This window comes from Conger conger, chromosome 18 (genome assembly GCF_963514075.1).
Source record: "Conger conger chromosome 18, fConCon1.1, whole genome shotgun sequence".
Classification (NCBI taxonomy): Eukaryota; Metazoa; Chordata; class Actinopteri; order Anguilliformes; family Congridae; genus Conger; species Conger conger.
Window position 1 is genome coordinate 25,503,895 of NC_083777.1, and position 16,100 is coordinate 25,519,994.

At 42.1% G+C, this 16,100-nt stretch overlaps 2 protein-coding genes across 2 annotated transcripts; one reads left to right on the forward strand and one right to left on the reverse strand.

Moving 5' to 3' along the window:
• Nucleotides 1–1,234: 1,234 nt before the first annotated feature.
• LOC133118495 (hydroxycarboxylic acid receptor 2-like) lies at nucleotides 1,235–5,753 on the reverse strand. The gene is made up of 2 exons (XM_061228550.1): nucleotides 5,645–5,753; nucleotides 1,235–5,092 (listed from the first exon to the last, which is right to left on the reverse strand). The coding sequence occupies exon 2, from the start codon at nucleotides 5,029–5,031 to the stop codon at nucleotides 4,066–4,068; it is 966 nt and encodes a 321-aa protein (XP_061084534.1). The 5' UTR covers nucleotides 5,032–5,092; nucleotides 5,645–5,753; the 3' UTR covers nucleotides 1,235–4,065.
• Nucleotides 5,754–10,269: 4,516 nt separating this feature from the next.
• LOC133117993 (transmembrane protein 229B-like) lies at nucleotides 10,270–12,641 on the forward strand. The gene is made up of 2 exons (XM_061227582.1): nucleotides 10,270–10,318; nucleotides 12,166–12,641. Exons 1-2 carry the CDS (start codon nucleotides 10,270–10,272, stop codon nucleotides 12,639–12,641), a joined length of 525 nt encoding a protein of 174 aa, XP_061083566.1.
• Nucleotides 12,642–16,100: the final 3,459 nt, after the last annotated feature.

The following is a 16,100-nucleotide window of genomic DNA, read 5'->3' on the forward strand; positions in this document are numbered from 1 at the left end:
AATTCAAAAGTGGATATGGACAGGTCAGAGAGGGGGAGAACAGAGAATTTCCATGAGGGGGAAATGAAAAGACCAGTACCACCGCCACGGCTGGAAGGCCGGGGAGTGTGCGAGAAGGAGAAGGAGGATGAGAGGGCAGCAGGAGTGGCAGTGTTGTCAGGTGTGATCCAGGTCTCCATTAGGGCAAGGAATTGTAGGGACTGGAGGGAGGCATATGCGAGGATGAAGTCAGCCTTCCGAGTGCCAGACTGGCAGTTCCATAGTCCCCCTGTGACAGCAAAGTCCTCACAGGGGGTCAGCGGGGGGTAGCTGATGTTCGAGAGGTTCCGACACCATGGAGGCCCACGTTGCAGAGGGTGTCTTCGAGGGAGAGAGCAGACTGGGATGGGGTGAAACATAACATCACAAACTGGGACGGAACAACGCTAGCATCACTCTGACACGCTTACTTAAATCGCCAACAATTGCTCACAAGGAATATCTAATCAAAGCTAATCTACTGACAAATTCCACAGCTATTTAAGACAAACGCTCAATCACTCTACAGGTATGCAACCAGGATAAGTGATTAACAGCAATAGAGACAAACAAAGTGGCTCAAGTCCTATCCTCTGCTGTTCAAATGAGCAATTTCAAATCAAATGTTACCGTGTCTAGAGGAAGGTCCGCATTGATACTAGAACACCTGGTTAAAATTATGCACTTACTGGCTAACAACAACTTTCGCGAGTCTAATATACGTAAGTGATATTTTTTCCCCCCGAGTTGGTGAATAATTCATGAGCACGTGTTGAAGGGTGAGGGGAGGGGGGGGGTTTAATAATTTAAAATGTAGCTTTGTCAGATTCTTTAGCCTCCACGTTAGACCGGCCATGGTGTTTTTATAAGATGTGAGATGGCAGTGGCAGTGGTGGAGGGGGGGGGGGAAACCATGGATTTGGTCATTTCTGAAGTGTCTATATATATATATCCACTTACACCCACAACATGGTTCTAGTTTATCAGGAAGTGTGCAAATTTTTTTCCAGTATTAGAAAAAAGTCAAACCGCATGTTGCGCAGACAGGAAATATTGTTTTCACATCCGTTTTTGACTTAGCAAAACAATTGATTTGGTATAGGTTACAGAATTAAAAATATTCACTGATGCATTTATAATTAATGTATACTTAATGATATATTTTTACATCTTTAATGCAATGCACAAATGGACACAGACAATGTGTATTCGGTATGACAAAATCTCAGGACAAAAATGAAGCCACATACAAAAATTTTGGCTTTCTCCAACAAAAGTATGCATGTTTAAAATGTACAGTACTGTGCAAAAGTCTTAGGCACCTGTATAACATTCTATACAGATAAGATTATTTCAAAAATAATTCAATGAAACGTCCTATACATTTTACATTACATTTTAGTAATTTGGCAGAATAGTTAAAAACTGAATCAAATCAATATTTTTTGTGCCCACCCTTCAGTGTTAAAACAAAAATACAAAAATGTCTCTGTTAAATTGCATTATTTAATCAATTTTGTCTGGCATTATTTAATCAGGAAATCGTGTGACAGCAGTGCAATGCATTCAGTCCTGCACATATGGGTTTTTAAGTTACTCTTAAAAAGTTTCAGTTACTCTTCACTTCAACCATCAGAATGGGGGGAAAATTTGATCGTGGGATGATTGTTGGTGACCAGACGGACTGGTATGAGTATTTCTGTAACTGCTAATCTCCAGAGATTTTCACACACAACAGTCTCTAGAGGTTGAAGAGTTTGCAGAGAGTGTCTGTGGGCAGAAATGCCTTGTTAATGAGAGAGGTCAGAGGAAAAGGGCCAGACTGGTCGAAGCTGACAGGAAGGTTACAGTAAAGCGAATAACCACACATTACCACAGTGGTATGAAGAAGAGCATCCCTGCACACACAACGCATCAAATCTCTAATAAATCTCATAAATACCGATTAAAGTTTCTTACTGAGTGCACAAGTGAGTGACAAGTCCACTACTGCATAGAAAAGTAAAAAATATAGTACTTGTATTCCTAATGTACAGCAGTATTTGACGCACGTTAGTATAAGCTATTCATATGGCAAATGTCTGCATTTATACAGTGCCAATATTTATCCAAAGCGCTGTATAATATATTCGTTAGGGGTCACCAAACCTGCTCGTTAGGGGTCAATAATCCTACTCGTTAGGGATAGCTAATCCTACTCGTTAGGGGTCGCTAATCGTACTCGTTACAGGTCGGTAGCCGTACTCCTGCTCCCCCTCCGGTTCACGGCCATGTGGAAGATGCCCAGGGAGTTGAAGGAGGCCTTGAGGGTGTTTCGGAACGTGCTGCTGGAGAAGCAGTAGATAACCGGGTCCAGCGTGCTCTTCAGGTAGGTGAACCCGATGGACATGCTGAAGAGCTGGGACGCCAATCTGATCTGGATCATTGTCTTGCTACACAACCTAATTACAATTCAGCTCTATGGACCGAACACATTCTCCTTAGGAATTTTCTGGTACAGAGCAGAATTCTCGGTTCCTTCAATAATGGCGAGTCATTCAGGGTCCAAGTCTCGAGGCAGCAAAGCATCCCCACACCATCACACTAGCATCACCATGTTTGCGTTTTTCTACCATGGTCTTACTGTGTGAAATGCTCTATTTGTTTAATGGGAACCATAATCTTTCAGGAAGTTCCACTTTTGACTTCTGTCCATGTAACATTATACCAAAAGGCATGGGGATCAATCCAGGTGTTTGTTTTTTTGTGTGCTTTTTTTGTTTTTTTTTGCAATTGTGCCAATGACCATTGATCTTTCTCTTGGTTAATGATGGTTTCCACCTTGCTACCCTCTCATGAATCCTTTCTTTGCCCAGTCTCATTCTTATTGTAGAGTCATGAACAGTGACCTCAGCTGTGTCTAGGGAGACCTGCAGGTCAACCTCGGCCATTCGTCACTTCTTTCAGTTTTTACTGTGTCACTACATCACGTGGGTATGACTGTGGCTCAGGAGATAAGGGGGCGAATACTTTTTCCCAGCAGATATCCCAGATATCTACTTTACCACCATGGCTTCATGCTGACATACAGTATATAAATTTTGTAAGGTGTTTTTTTTGCTAACCTCATGAAACGTTACTGGTGTGGGGTAATTTCGGTTGACTTTTTTCCTGTGGACATTTTCTAATAGTGAAGTCTGTGAAACTGACAATAATTCGGTGGAAATTTGGTAGGACCCTGGGCATGTTTACACATGCACAGAGAAGGTGTTTTTCAGAAATTATCAACTTCGTACAAAGCTGTGGTTAGGACTACTCAGTAAATGACTAACTTCCTTTTATGGTGGTGCTTGAACCTGTGAATCACACTGTAATAGTGTGCTTATTTAAATACACCACTCATTTCTGCAGCTACTGCCATTTCATTTTGTTTCCTGTGGAAATGTGGAGCTGTCTACAAATGGGGTTTTACAATTGACAAGACCACTACTGCATAGAAAAGTAAAAAATATAGTACTTGTATTTCTAATGTATTTTTGTACAGCAGTATTTGATGCACGTTAGTATAAGCTATTCATATGGCAAATGTCTGCATTTATACAGTGCCGACATTTATCCAAAATGCTGTACAATCTCTGTACAGTTCTCGTTCACTCACTCACACACCGACGGCGGTTGGCTGCCATGTAAGGGATACTTTGACTGCCAGACGACCGCTCATAGCACCTGAGCCTATGTCGACCCCGTTACGGGTCGCTAATCGTACGCGTTACGGGTCGCTCATCGTACGCGTTACAGGTCGCTCATCGTACGCGTTAGGGGTCGCTAATCGTACTCACTAGGGGTCGCTAATTGTACTCATTAGGGGTCGCTAATTGTACTCGTTAGGGGTCGCTAATCGTACTCGCTAGGGGTCGCTAATCGTACTCGCTAGGGGTTGCTAATCATACTCGTTAGGGGTCGCTAGTCGTACTCGTTAGGGGTCATTAATCGTGTTTGTTAGGGGTCGCTAATCGTATTAGTTAGGGGTCGCTAATCGTACTCGTTAGGGGTCGCTAATCGTACTCGTTACAGGTCGCTAGCCGTACTCCTGCTCCCCCTCCGGCTCACGGCCATGTGGAAGATGCCCAGGGAGTTGAAGGAGGCCTTGAGGGTGTTTCGGAACGTGCTGCTGGAGAAGCAGTAGATGACGGGGTCCAGCGTGCTGTTCAGGTAGGTGAACGCAATGGACATGCTGAAGAGCTGGGACGCCAGCCTGTAGGAGTCGCAGTCTTTTGGGCGAAGCTTCTGGATGGCGAGGGTGACGAGGCCCGTGGCGATTCCCGGCAGGAAGCAGACGGTGAAGACACCCACGATGATCATCACCACCTGGATGGCCCGCTTCACCTGCTGCTTCCTGTCCATCTGGCGGCTGCGCAGGAAGTAGATGATCCGCAGCGAGCAGAAGCTGAGCAGCAGGAACGGCAGGAAGAACTCCAGGATGTACACGCCATAGTGCATCATGATGGCCGGCGGCAGTTTACTGTAGGAGCTGAAGCTGCGGCAGAGGCTTTTGTTGTTGTGCTCATGCAGGAGCTGAGTGGCCAGCAGGGGGACCCGCAGAGCCAGCACCACCGCCCACGTCACGGTCGAGAGCCCTATCGCCTTCCCGGTTGTGAGGTGGTTCACCCAGTGGTGCGGGTAGACCACCTTGAAGTAGCGGTCGACGGCCACGATGGTCATGAACGCGATGCTGGCTGAGCGGTTGAGCGCCAGCATGAAGAGGTTGATTCGGCACCAGGCGCCTCCGAACACCCAGTCCTCGCCCCGCATCAGGCTGTCGATGCGGAAGGGCACGCTGACGAGCAGGAAGAAGTCCGCGATCAGCAGGTTCAGCAGGTACACGGTGTTGCACCTCCAGCCCGGCATGCGGCAGGAGAAGATCCACAGGGCCACCATGTTAGCCGGCAGCCCCAGTATGAGCTCCACGATGAGGATCGGGGGCACCACTCTCCCCACCAGGTCCTGGGCAGCCAGGCAGTGCGAGTTGTTCATTGTGTGACGGGTTCAGCCAACGTGTCGTGACAATCCTCTCTTCCTCTTTCTCACTTCAGAGCTGTGGAGAGAAACTCTGTCTTAATGAAGTGCGAGCGAGAGAACGATCTCTTTAGCGATCGTCGTGATTGAGTTAAAAGAAGAAAAAAATAAAGATGAGCTCTAATTTCATTTACATTCAACACCATTAGCTGCCCTTCATTCACGGTGTTGCTGAATTTATTTATGTACATTTCTCACCGTAATGCAACAGAACCAGAGAGTGTCACAAGAAGTATGGGACAGCTGTGTTTCCAACAACATGTTAAACGACCATCCAATATGCTGTATTTACAGAGTGAGTGTACCAAGTGATTGGTTCAGATAACTGAAGTACATGCTACTCTCTGTGGTGGATAATTAGTTGAGGCAAACATTATCTTCCCATATTGTTTCTGGTGATGAGAATTGCATTTGAACTGTGGTCAAATCTATGTAACCACATGGGTAAAATGCTAAAAGTAAGATCAAAGTATGATGGAAATGCCCTAAAGTCCTTATCCACAAATGAACCCACAGATGCCAACACCAAAATATAATGGAAAATTAAAAAAACACCACAATCATTGCTTACCAGACTCTCTCTTGTGGAAGATGAACGTGAGGCGATGATACGTTTTGAAGATTAAATGTTTTGAAGGAGCCTTGAGAAATAGGTAGTGCTGCAAATGCCTTCGTTCACTTACTGAGCGAGTAAACTTCCTCTGATGGTGTGGATAAATGAGGTGCTGATGGTGGGTGGAGATAACGTCTGTGTCAGCTCACTGTCCCTGTGAGAACCTTAGATTTAGATTTTATTTATTTTTCAGTACATTACAGTAGTTAAACCCTTTTCAAATATACATTTAGACCTTTCAAATTCAAGATGCAGAGCAACAATAAAAATGTTGCTAAATCTAGAATAAATTCCTTCCTTGAGATATCCTTTTTTATTTTATTTTTTGGAATCTAAATGACATCATCCTCGATGTACATATGAATATTTATGCTGTAATAGATCTTGTTTGCTTTAAAAGTCTTTATATTTTCATTCAGTCATCAATAAAAATGAATTGCAGCTTTTTGTGAGTTCAAGGCTGTAGAGAAGTGACTCAGGCAAACCAGAGGTTCAGCCTATTAAAATAAACCGCAAGCAAAATATATTTCTTTAACCATTTAAAATAAAAATAATTACTCCATAAAAAGAACAGATGCTGGCTGCTGGTTGGGGGGGGGGGGGGGGGGGGGGGGGACGTAGCTGTGTTATAGCGTGAGCTTACCTCAAACGCTAAAATAACAACATGAATACGAGGGCAGTGATTGGAGGAGGCCACGCTGGTGGTGAGGGGGGTACTCCAATCTGATCTGGATCATTGACTTGCTACACAACCTAATTACAATTCAGCTCTATGGACCGAAGACATTCTCCTTGGGAATTTTCTGGTACAGAGCGGAATTCTCGGTTCCTTCAATAATGGCGAGTCATTCAGGGTCCAAGTCTCGAGGCAGCAAAGCATCCCCACACCATCACACTAGCATCACCATGTTTGCGTTTTTCTACCATGGTCTTACTGTGTGAAATGCTGTATTTGTTTAATGGGACCCATATCTTTCAGGAAGTTCTACTTTTGACTTCTGTCCATGTAACATTATGCCAAAAGGCAAAATCCAGGTGTTTTTTTTTTTATTATGAGTTTTTTTGCAATTGTGCCAATGACCATCGATTTTTCTCTTGGTTAATGGTGCTACTCTCTCATGAATCCTTTCTTTGCCCAGTCTCATTGTTATTGTAGAGTCATGAACACTGACCTTAGCTGTGTCTAGGGAGACCTGCAGGTCACTGGAGGTCATTGTCTCGGCTCATTCGTCACTTCTTTGAGTTTTTACTGTGTCACTACATCACGTGGGTATGACTGTGGCTCAGGAGGTAAGAGCAGTCTTCTGGCAGTCGGAGGGTTGCCGGTTCTCTCCAGCCCAGGGTCTGTCGAAGTGTCCCTGGGCGAGACACCTAGTCTGCATGGCAGACAATCGAATGGGTGAATGAGAGCGTCACTTGTACAGCGCTTTGGATAAAAGTGCTATGTAAATGCCAACCATTTACCATTCACTATGAAGAATTTTGGCAGGCCGGCCACTCCTGGGGATACTCACCACTGCTCCAAGAGTTCTGTTAGGGCGGCCTGTAGCGTAGTGGTTAACGTAAATGACTGGGACATGCAAGGTCGGTGGTTCTAATCCCGGTGTAGCCACAATAAGATCCGGACTGCCTTTGGGCCCTTGAGCAAGGCCCTTAACCCTGCATTGCTCCAGGGGAGGATTGTCTCCTGCTTAGTCTAATCAATCTCTGGATAAGAGCATTTGGCAAATGCTAATAATGTAATGCAATGTAATGAGTTCACCGTCTGGAGATAATAATTTGTCTAAATATTTATGACAATGAGTGCATTCAGTGTGACACATATGCAATAATAGAGGAAATGAGGATGGGGGCAGCACTGTACCACTATTTCAGTCTAAAAAGGCTTTAAATGTCAATGACTATAACACACTCACCTCCAATTTTTTCTTGGTTAAAGGAAGGCAAAACTTCAAGGTTCACATCTGAATAAAGAATGCAGAACTTTTGTTTATTGAACTATTCAAATTCAAATTAAGTGAGCACCTTAAAACATACTATCAGTCATAATAAGTCAACAAGTTGATAAACTGTTTCAAAGATCCACCAGAGAATCCCTCACCTGGCCAAAATAGCTTGACGGTGCTTGTCACTCCTCCCCAAAAATTCTGCTGACGCTAAGTTGGCCTTCTCAAAAGATACCAGTTGTACACAGCACAGAGACAAGGCATGATATCTACTTTAACACCATGGCTTCATACTGACATACAGTATATACGTTTTGTAAGGTGTTTTCTAAAACATTACAATGTAGCTGCTTTCCAGAGGGTAACATTGAGCCATTTCCTTTAATTTTTTTATTTTTTTTTGCTAACCTCATGAAACGTTACTGGTGTTGGGTCATTTCTGTTGACTTTTTTCCTGTGGACATTTTGTAACAGTGAAACTGACAATAATTTGGTGGCAATATTTCCACAGTTTCAGTTTTTCAAAAATTATCAGCTTCGTAGAAAGCTGTGGTTAGGACTACTCAGTAAATTACTAACTTCCTTCTATGGTAGTGGTTGAACCTGTGAATCACACTGCAATAGTGTGTTTATTTAAATGCACCACTCATTTCCTCAGCTACTGCCATTTCATTTTGTTTCCTGTGGAAATTTGGAGGTATCTACAATCTTGTGCAGGATCAATAAATGGTAATGTTTGCGTGCACAAAAATGTTCTGCTTGTAACATTCAGAGGAATTTCTGGGTTGGCGTGTTGGTTCTTAATATCAGTTCAAACATCTGTAACTCTGATATGGCCTTAATGATTTATCCTTAACCAAACCCCTTATCTATAATCAAAGACACACACACACACACACACACACACACTCGCACACGCACACAAACGCACAAACACACGCACACTTCTCTAAGCTCAGCCACTTCCTGTGTGTCACTATCAGTGCGCTGGACTCTGAACCCTGTGATTTCAATGTTTTATAGCTCTGCACAGAAAAGCAAACACGGGGAGCCTGAACAGCAGCCGCCCCACAGGGTTAATGCCTGCTTATCACCATATCTCCTACTACACTGTCCATGTGTTAGAGAGAGAGAGAGTGTGTGTGTGTGTGTCTGTGTGTGTGTGTGTGTGTGTGCATGTGTGTGCATGTGTTACTGTGTGTGTGTACCATCCGAGTGCTGCATAACATAACGTCACAACAAAATGGTGGAAACCATGTTTGTGTTTTCCTTCCACTAAAATGTACCTACTGCTTAGATTGCCTAAAAGCTAAATAATATCTAGTACTGTATCAAGCCTGGTCATCAGTGGCATTCCAGTCAATGCACTATTTTCAAATTGGACTGTCGAAATGTATAGTTGTTGGTGGTTCAGCCTGATTTTTTGTAAAAGCAACATACAGTGCTCCTGTGCTAACTGTGAAAAGTTCTAAAAAGTATTTAAAAAATGCTTGTTTGCAACTGTGAAACAAACCCACAGTATGTTATGTTATAATTATATATATTTTATAGTATTCTGATTTTTTTCAATAATTCAACTATCTTCTACTGTTTCCACTATTCCCTTTATTTATAACCACAAAAAGACCATATTGAAACATGTATCAAGTATTTTTTCATGCTATAATAAAGTATTGTAAAAACAACTGAACAGTGAAGCTATCGGTATCTTTTGTGTAGGCGATGTTCTTATAGCATTTCATGAAAAATAAGGAATTTGAACCAATTAGTTTGGAAGTGCAAGATTTCTTCAAAGATATGAATGCACAATGCATGTTTTGAACAGGCGAACAGGCTGTGTTAAAAGTGCTTACCATTTTGAGTGTTGTGTCTAAGGTTTTGAAAATTGAGCACAAGCTTGTGAGATTAAGATGGAAGTGATTGTAAAAAAAACTGTAAAGCTTTAAGTCAAGAATCCAATGCCTGGGTAATGCTACTCCCTGTTTGCTCATTTGTATCTTATGCCTTTCCATGTGTCTGTTTGTATGGACGATAATTTAAGTTAAGAGTCATGGCTAACTAAATAAATGTTAGAAAAAGTATTTTAAAAGCATACTGCTGCTGTACCACAGGAGATAACAATCCCAGATGATTGTTTGTGTCGTGCCTCTTGACAAACTCAGACACCACATCCCAAAATCCCTCTCCTCTGGGAGCAGTTTTTTGGGCCTGTGAACCCTAAAAATGTCTTGCATGCTCTCCCCAATGTTCCATGCCCTGCTACTTTTCCACAAAGAGAAGGTCAGAGAAGAAGGTTTGTGAGGGAGTTGTGAAGCAGAGCCGGTCGGTGAGGGAGTTGTGAAGCAGAGCCGGTCTGTGAGGGAGTTGTGAAGCAGAGCTGGTCTGTGAGGGAGTTGTGAAGCAGAGCCGGTCTGTGAGGGAGTTTGTTTTTGCATCTCCCCTCTCAACTGATGAGGCAGCTAGGCCAGATAAAGGCGGTTTTCCCCCCTCCACCACCCCATCTCCATTTGTGCTGGTGCAGAGATGTCGCTGTCATCCCTGTGGCTTAATGTTTAGCCCAGGACAAACTGGGATCTATACACAAATAAGGAAATGGTGTAAAATACCGTCCGCACAAGTTCGTTTTGGCGCTCGGACATGGATGTAGGAGCAGTACGCACGAGGAGGATGGAGCCCAGTACTCAGGGTGAGATGAACCTGATTAATTTTCAAAAACTTGAAAAGAACATTGTTTTCTGTGCAAATAGTATGTCTTTTTCCAATTAATCAAGAGATGCATACTTTTGATGACATGCGCCTTATAAAATAAGATACAACCTGGGCAAGACCGGATCTTGACAAAACTCTCTGATCTCCAGTTAGTACAGTAGTTAAACAATATTGGGCCTGTTTCGCTGACACAGATTAAGCTTAGTCCTGGACTAAATTCAGTTGTATGGAGGATTTCCTTTCAAAACGAAATTTGGTCTAAGACTAGGTCAAACCTGTGCCTGTGAAACTGGCCAAAAATATTTGCAATCAAGACCCAACTAATGAAATGATGATGTAATTTCATAGTTTGGAACAAATCTGTCTATTTTCAATTAGTTATTTTAAAGGTTTGCATCACCAAGCTTCAACAATTGGTGAGATGCCGACTGTAAATTCAATAAGACGGGTTTAATACACTAACCGCAATTTCAGTAGTCACATTGGTACTCTTGTCATGTCTCTCAGCCACCATTTTCTCTTAACTTCATCAATGTTAAAGTCCTTCTTTTTAAACGGAACGTAAGCCGTTCTCAAATTCTCACAGTTTGCTCTATTGATTTGTTAAGCTCCTGGGTTGCATTCATCCATATTAATGCTGAGAAGTGGCGTTTGCGATTTGATAACCTGCCTCGTAGGCCTTGCATGGTGAGGGCTGCTAAATAAAGCTAGATGTTGGCAGGATAGCTAAAGGAAGAAGTATTAACCGTGTCATGGGTGAGGGTGTGAGGGATATTTACTGCCAATAACAGGAATTATAAAGAAGATTTTTGCATAGATATCAGTGGCAGTGCAAGACAGTGGTGACAGTGTGGTTGAAGATAAAATGGTTAGAGAACGGTTAGGACCTCCCCAGATTCCAGATTAGGGTGGCCTGTAGCCTAGCATTAATAACTGGGACATGCAAGGTCGGTGGTTCTAATCCACAGCCACAATAAGATCTGCACAGCCGTTGAACCCTTGAGCGAGGCCCTTAACCCTACATTGCTCCAGGGGAGGACTGTCTCCTGCTTAGTCTAATCAACTGTAAGTCGCTCTGGATAAGATCTGCTAAATGCCATGTAATGAAATTTAATTCCCAGTCTGGTATGGCCAGTGTGCCCTTGAGCAAGATACTTAACCTAAATCAATACTATCCATTACATTACTTGTTATTTAGCTGATGCTTTTATCCAAAGCCAATATACAGTTGCTTAGACTAAGCCAGGGACAATCTCCCCAGGAGCAATGCAGGGTTAAGGGCCTCGCTCAAGGGCCCAACAGCTGTGTGGATCATATCGTTCCAACACCAAGGGTTGAACCACTAACCTTGTGGGTCCTAGTCATGTACCGTAACCACTAGGTTGCCCCAACTGTATATAAAATAATGTAATCCATATATGAATAAGATAAGAGCATCTGCTAAACTTCTGCTAGCACTGCCGCCTCACAGCAAGGAGGTCCTGGATTCGAATCCCGGTAGGCCGGGGCCTCTCTGTGTGGAGTTTGCATGTTCTCCCTGTGTTCGCGTGGGTTCGTGCAGGTTAGGCTGGAGAGTCTAAATTGCCCGTGGGTATGAGTGTGTGAGTGGATGGTGTGTGTGCCCTGCGATGGACTATCGACCTGTCCAGGGTGTATTCCTGCCTTTCGCCCAATGTATGCTGGGATAGGCTCCAGCCCCCCTGCGACCCTGTTCAGGATAAGCGGGTTAAGATAATGGATGGATGGATGGATGGATGGATGGATCCACAAAATAACTGCCCGTCTTTCGGTTGCACTAACACCATGCTTGCTCTGATGTGACAGAGGGCAGTGTGAAGGAGTCTCCCGTGGTGGTTCACCCCCTGATGCCCGTCGCCCGCCTGTACGTCTACGCCCTGCACGGCTGCCTCTGTGAGGTGGCCTTCACGGCCGCCTGCAACTGGTACGAGCTCCGCGACCGGAAGCTTATGGGCCACACCAGCCTGTGGGCCCTGCCCATCTACAGCTCTGCCATCTTCCTCATGGAGCGGCTGCACCTGAGCCTGCACCCGCGCTGCCCCCTGCTGGCCCGGCTGACCCTCTACACCCTGCTCACCTACCTGTGGGAGTTCAGCGCCGGGTTCGCGCTGAGGCTGCTCGGGGCCTGCCCCTGGGACTACTCCTCGTTCCGCTGGAACGTGATGGGCCTGGTGACGCTGGAGTACGCGCTGCCCTGGGCGCTGGCCTGCCTCATCGCCGAGCGGCACGTCATCAGGAACACCCTGAGGGTGCGCCTGGAGACCCCGCCTCCGCACGCCTGAATCACGCCTTTCCCAACTGTCCCAACTGTCCCAACTGTCCCAACGGGGGGCCAGGGGCACTCCCCGGGCACTTCCCAAACTGTCCAAGCCCCTGTGCCTGTACGAGTTCTATTTATTGGCACATGCTCTGAGGGCAGAAGGAGATGTGATTGGGTGCCTGAGAGAGCCAATCAAAGAAAGGCAGCGGAGTCAGTATTTGAACATGCCTGGACAGCAGCCTCGTATACCGAAATGGCAGCTGTGGCTTCCAGCAGATTTAGTGTTGGTCTGCATGATGGAGAGCTTGGTTGGAGGCTTACCTTTCCTATCATCTTTGTTTCGCTCACTTAAAAAAAAGAGAAGAAAGAACGGATGCTATTTTTCAGCTGAGTCCAAGGGGTTTGGGTTTGGGGAAAACTAATGTTAATGTCTCTTGTTCTTTAATTTCAATTACTTTTCATTTCAGGGATGTCTTTGGTTGTTTTTGGTTGTTTTTGGTTGTTTTTATAGGTCTTTAATGGGAGATCAAGCTCACTTTTCCTTCTGCTGCCTCCTCACTTTCTTGATTGAGTGAGGGCATACACTGAATATCCACAACATTAAAACCACCTGCTTAAACCAGTTTTCATGGTTAAAAATACTTTAAACTGGATAAGCTGGTCTATAAACACTCAATATATAATCATATGATGTGCACTTATATAAGCAGATAATGATATGTGAATTGCATTCAAAAGTTAGATTTATTAATGAAAATGGAAATATTGTAAGCTCATTGGGGGGGGTATGCATTGTTTTTTTATTTAAATATCTATTGTGTCTATCTTAACAGATGCTCCAGGACCTGTAGAATTTTTCAGATTTCATAAACATAAAATATAAATTATTGTTCATCTATGCATACCTGTACAGACACGCATGCACACCAAATATACAATTACTTTATTAGGTATTTATTAGACTTATTTTATTTACTTACTGGTCCTCTGCTACTATAGCTCACCCACTTATTATTACTGTTGTGTGTGCACGGAAGCTTTTCTCTATACCGGTTGTAACCTGTGGTCATTAGAGTTGCTGTTGTCTTCCTGTTCACTTGAACATGGCTGGCGTTTCTGTCCACAGAACTGCCACTCACTGCATGTTTCTTGTTTTCTGTACCACTCTCTGTAAATGCTAAATGTCTGTAAAATTCCAGGAGATTAGCAGTGTCAGAGATACTGAAACCACCCTGTCTGGCACCAACAATCCATGGTCAAAGATCACATTTCTTGCCCATTGGTCTGAACAACAACTGCATGCTTTTATACATTGTTTGGCTGCTACATTTTGGCTGATTAGATATTTGCATGAATTCCTGATTAAATACAGAATTATGAAACTATCACTTAAAACCAGAAGCTGGTTGGCTCGTTCAGTTAAGGCATCAAAAACCTTAGTCTGAATCTAACAAACCTGCTAAGATTAACCTGTTTTTCCCTTGGGCACCCATAGGTTGCAGTTAAATCCACATATGAAGGAACTTCCTCCCACTCTGTTCAATGTGAACTTAGCTGCAGTCTGTGCACTTATGATGACTATATGTTTAGAACAGCATTTCATGTGTATTTTCCGAGTTAAGCTTTGACTTGTGGAAGAACCTATGCACTTGTAAGTGGCTTTGGACTAAAAGCGTCTGCCAAATGACCAAAATGTAAATGTAAATGTAAAGTGTACTGGAGGAAGGACAGGTCAGAAATAAGTGCAGGTCAGCCGAGGAAGACTGCATAAGACTGTGAATTAAACGAGCAGCAATGTTAAATGTGTTAAGATGCATTCATGATGAAAAGGTGTTGGAATGGACAATCGTTTATTGAGCAAGAATTTTATGAAAAAGAAAATGAATTTAAGTGGAAAATGTCAAAATACATAAGATTATATAATCTTATGTCCCAAAATTGGTGAAAAAATGTAAATGCCATTTCATTGTGTAGAAATAAAGGGAATGATGTTTTGGTCACATTCATGGTGAAATAAATGATTAAAAATGTGTCTGAATAATTTTATGAATAAAAATGTTTTTCACCGTAAAAATGGCAAAATACATGAGACTATAAGTGTAATTCCCCAAAATGGTGAAAAAAATGTAAATGCCATTTTAATGTGTAGATATAAAGGGAATGATGTTTTGGTCACATTCATGGTGAAATAAATTATTAAAAATGTCTGAAGAATTTTATTACTCAAAATGAATCTCATCGAAAAATGGAAAAAATACATGTGATTATTGTCTTTTGACCCAAAAATGGTGAAAAAAATGTAAATGCCATTTTGTTGTGTAGATATAAAGGGAATAATGTTTTGGTCACATTCATGGTGAAATAAATGATTAAAAATGTCTGAAGAATTTTATTAATAAAAATGAATTTCACCGAAAAGTGGCAAAATACGTAAGATTTTAGTCTTACGTCCCAAAAATATTGGGAAAAAATGTAAATGCCATTTTAATGCGTAGATATAAAGGGAATGATGTTTTGGTCACATTCCTGGTGAAGTAATTTTTTTAAATGTGTCTGAAGAATTTTATTAATTCAAATGAATTTCACCGCATAATGGCAAAATACATAAGATTTTAGTCTTACGTCCCAAAAATGGTGAAATAAATGTAGATGCCGTTTTAATGTGTAGATATAAAGGGAATGATTTTTTTGTAACGTTCATGGTGAAATAATTATTTAAAATGTCTGAAGAATTTTATCAATACAAATGAATTTCACCGAAAAATGGCAAAATACATAAGATTATAGTCTTATGTCCCAAAAATGGTGGAAAAATATGTAAATGCCTTTTTATTGTGTAGATATAAAGGGAATGATGTTTTGGTCACATTCATGGTGAAATAAATTATTAAGAATTTGTCTGAAGAATTTTATTAATACAAATGAATTTCACAGAAAAATGGCAAAATACATAAGATTTTTGTCTTACGTCCCAAAAATGGTGAAAAAAATGTAAATGCCGTTTTAATGTGTAGATATAAAGGAAATGATGTTTTGGTCACATTCATGGTGAAATTCATTTTTTAAAACTTCTGAAGAATTTTTTGAATAAAAATGAATTTCATTGAAAAATGGCAAAATACGTAAGATTTTAGTCTTACGTCCCAAAAATATTGGGAAAAAATGTAAATGCCATTTTAATGCGTAGATATAAAGGGAATGATGTTTTGGTCACATTCCTGGTGAAGTAATTATTTTAAATGTGTCTGAAGAATTTTATTAATTCAAATGAATTTCACCGCATAATGGCAAAATACATAAGATTTTAGTCTTACGTCCCAAAAATGGTGAAAAAATTGTAAATGCCGTTTTAATGTGTGGATATGAAGGGAATGATGTTTTGGTCACATTCCTGGTGAAATATTTTTTTTAAATGTGTCTGAAGAATTTTATCAATACAAATGAATTTCACCGAAAAATGGCAAAATACATAAGATTATAG

Coding starts and splice junctions, on each gene's coding strand:
- LOC133118495 (XM_061228550.1), bottom strand. CDS start 5,031: ATGAACAACTCGCACTGCCTGGCTGCCCAGGACCTGGTGGGGAGAGTG.
- LOC133117993 (XM_061227582.1), top strand. CDS start 10,270: ATGGATGTAGGAGCAGTACGCACGAGGAGGATGGAGCCCAGTACTCAG. Junction 10,319..12,165: donor GATGGAGCCCAGTACTCAGG/GTGAGATGAACC, acceptor CTGATGTGACAG/AGGGCAGTGTGAAGGAGTCT.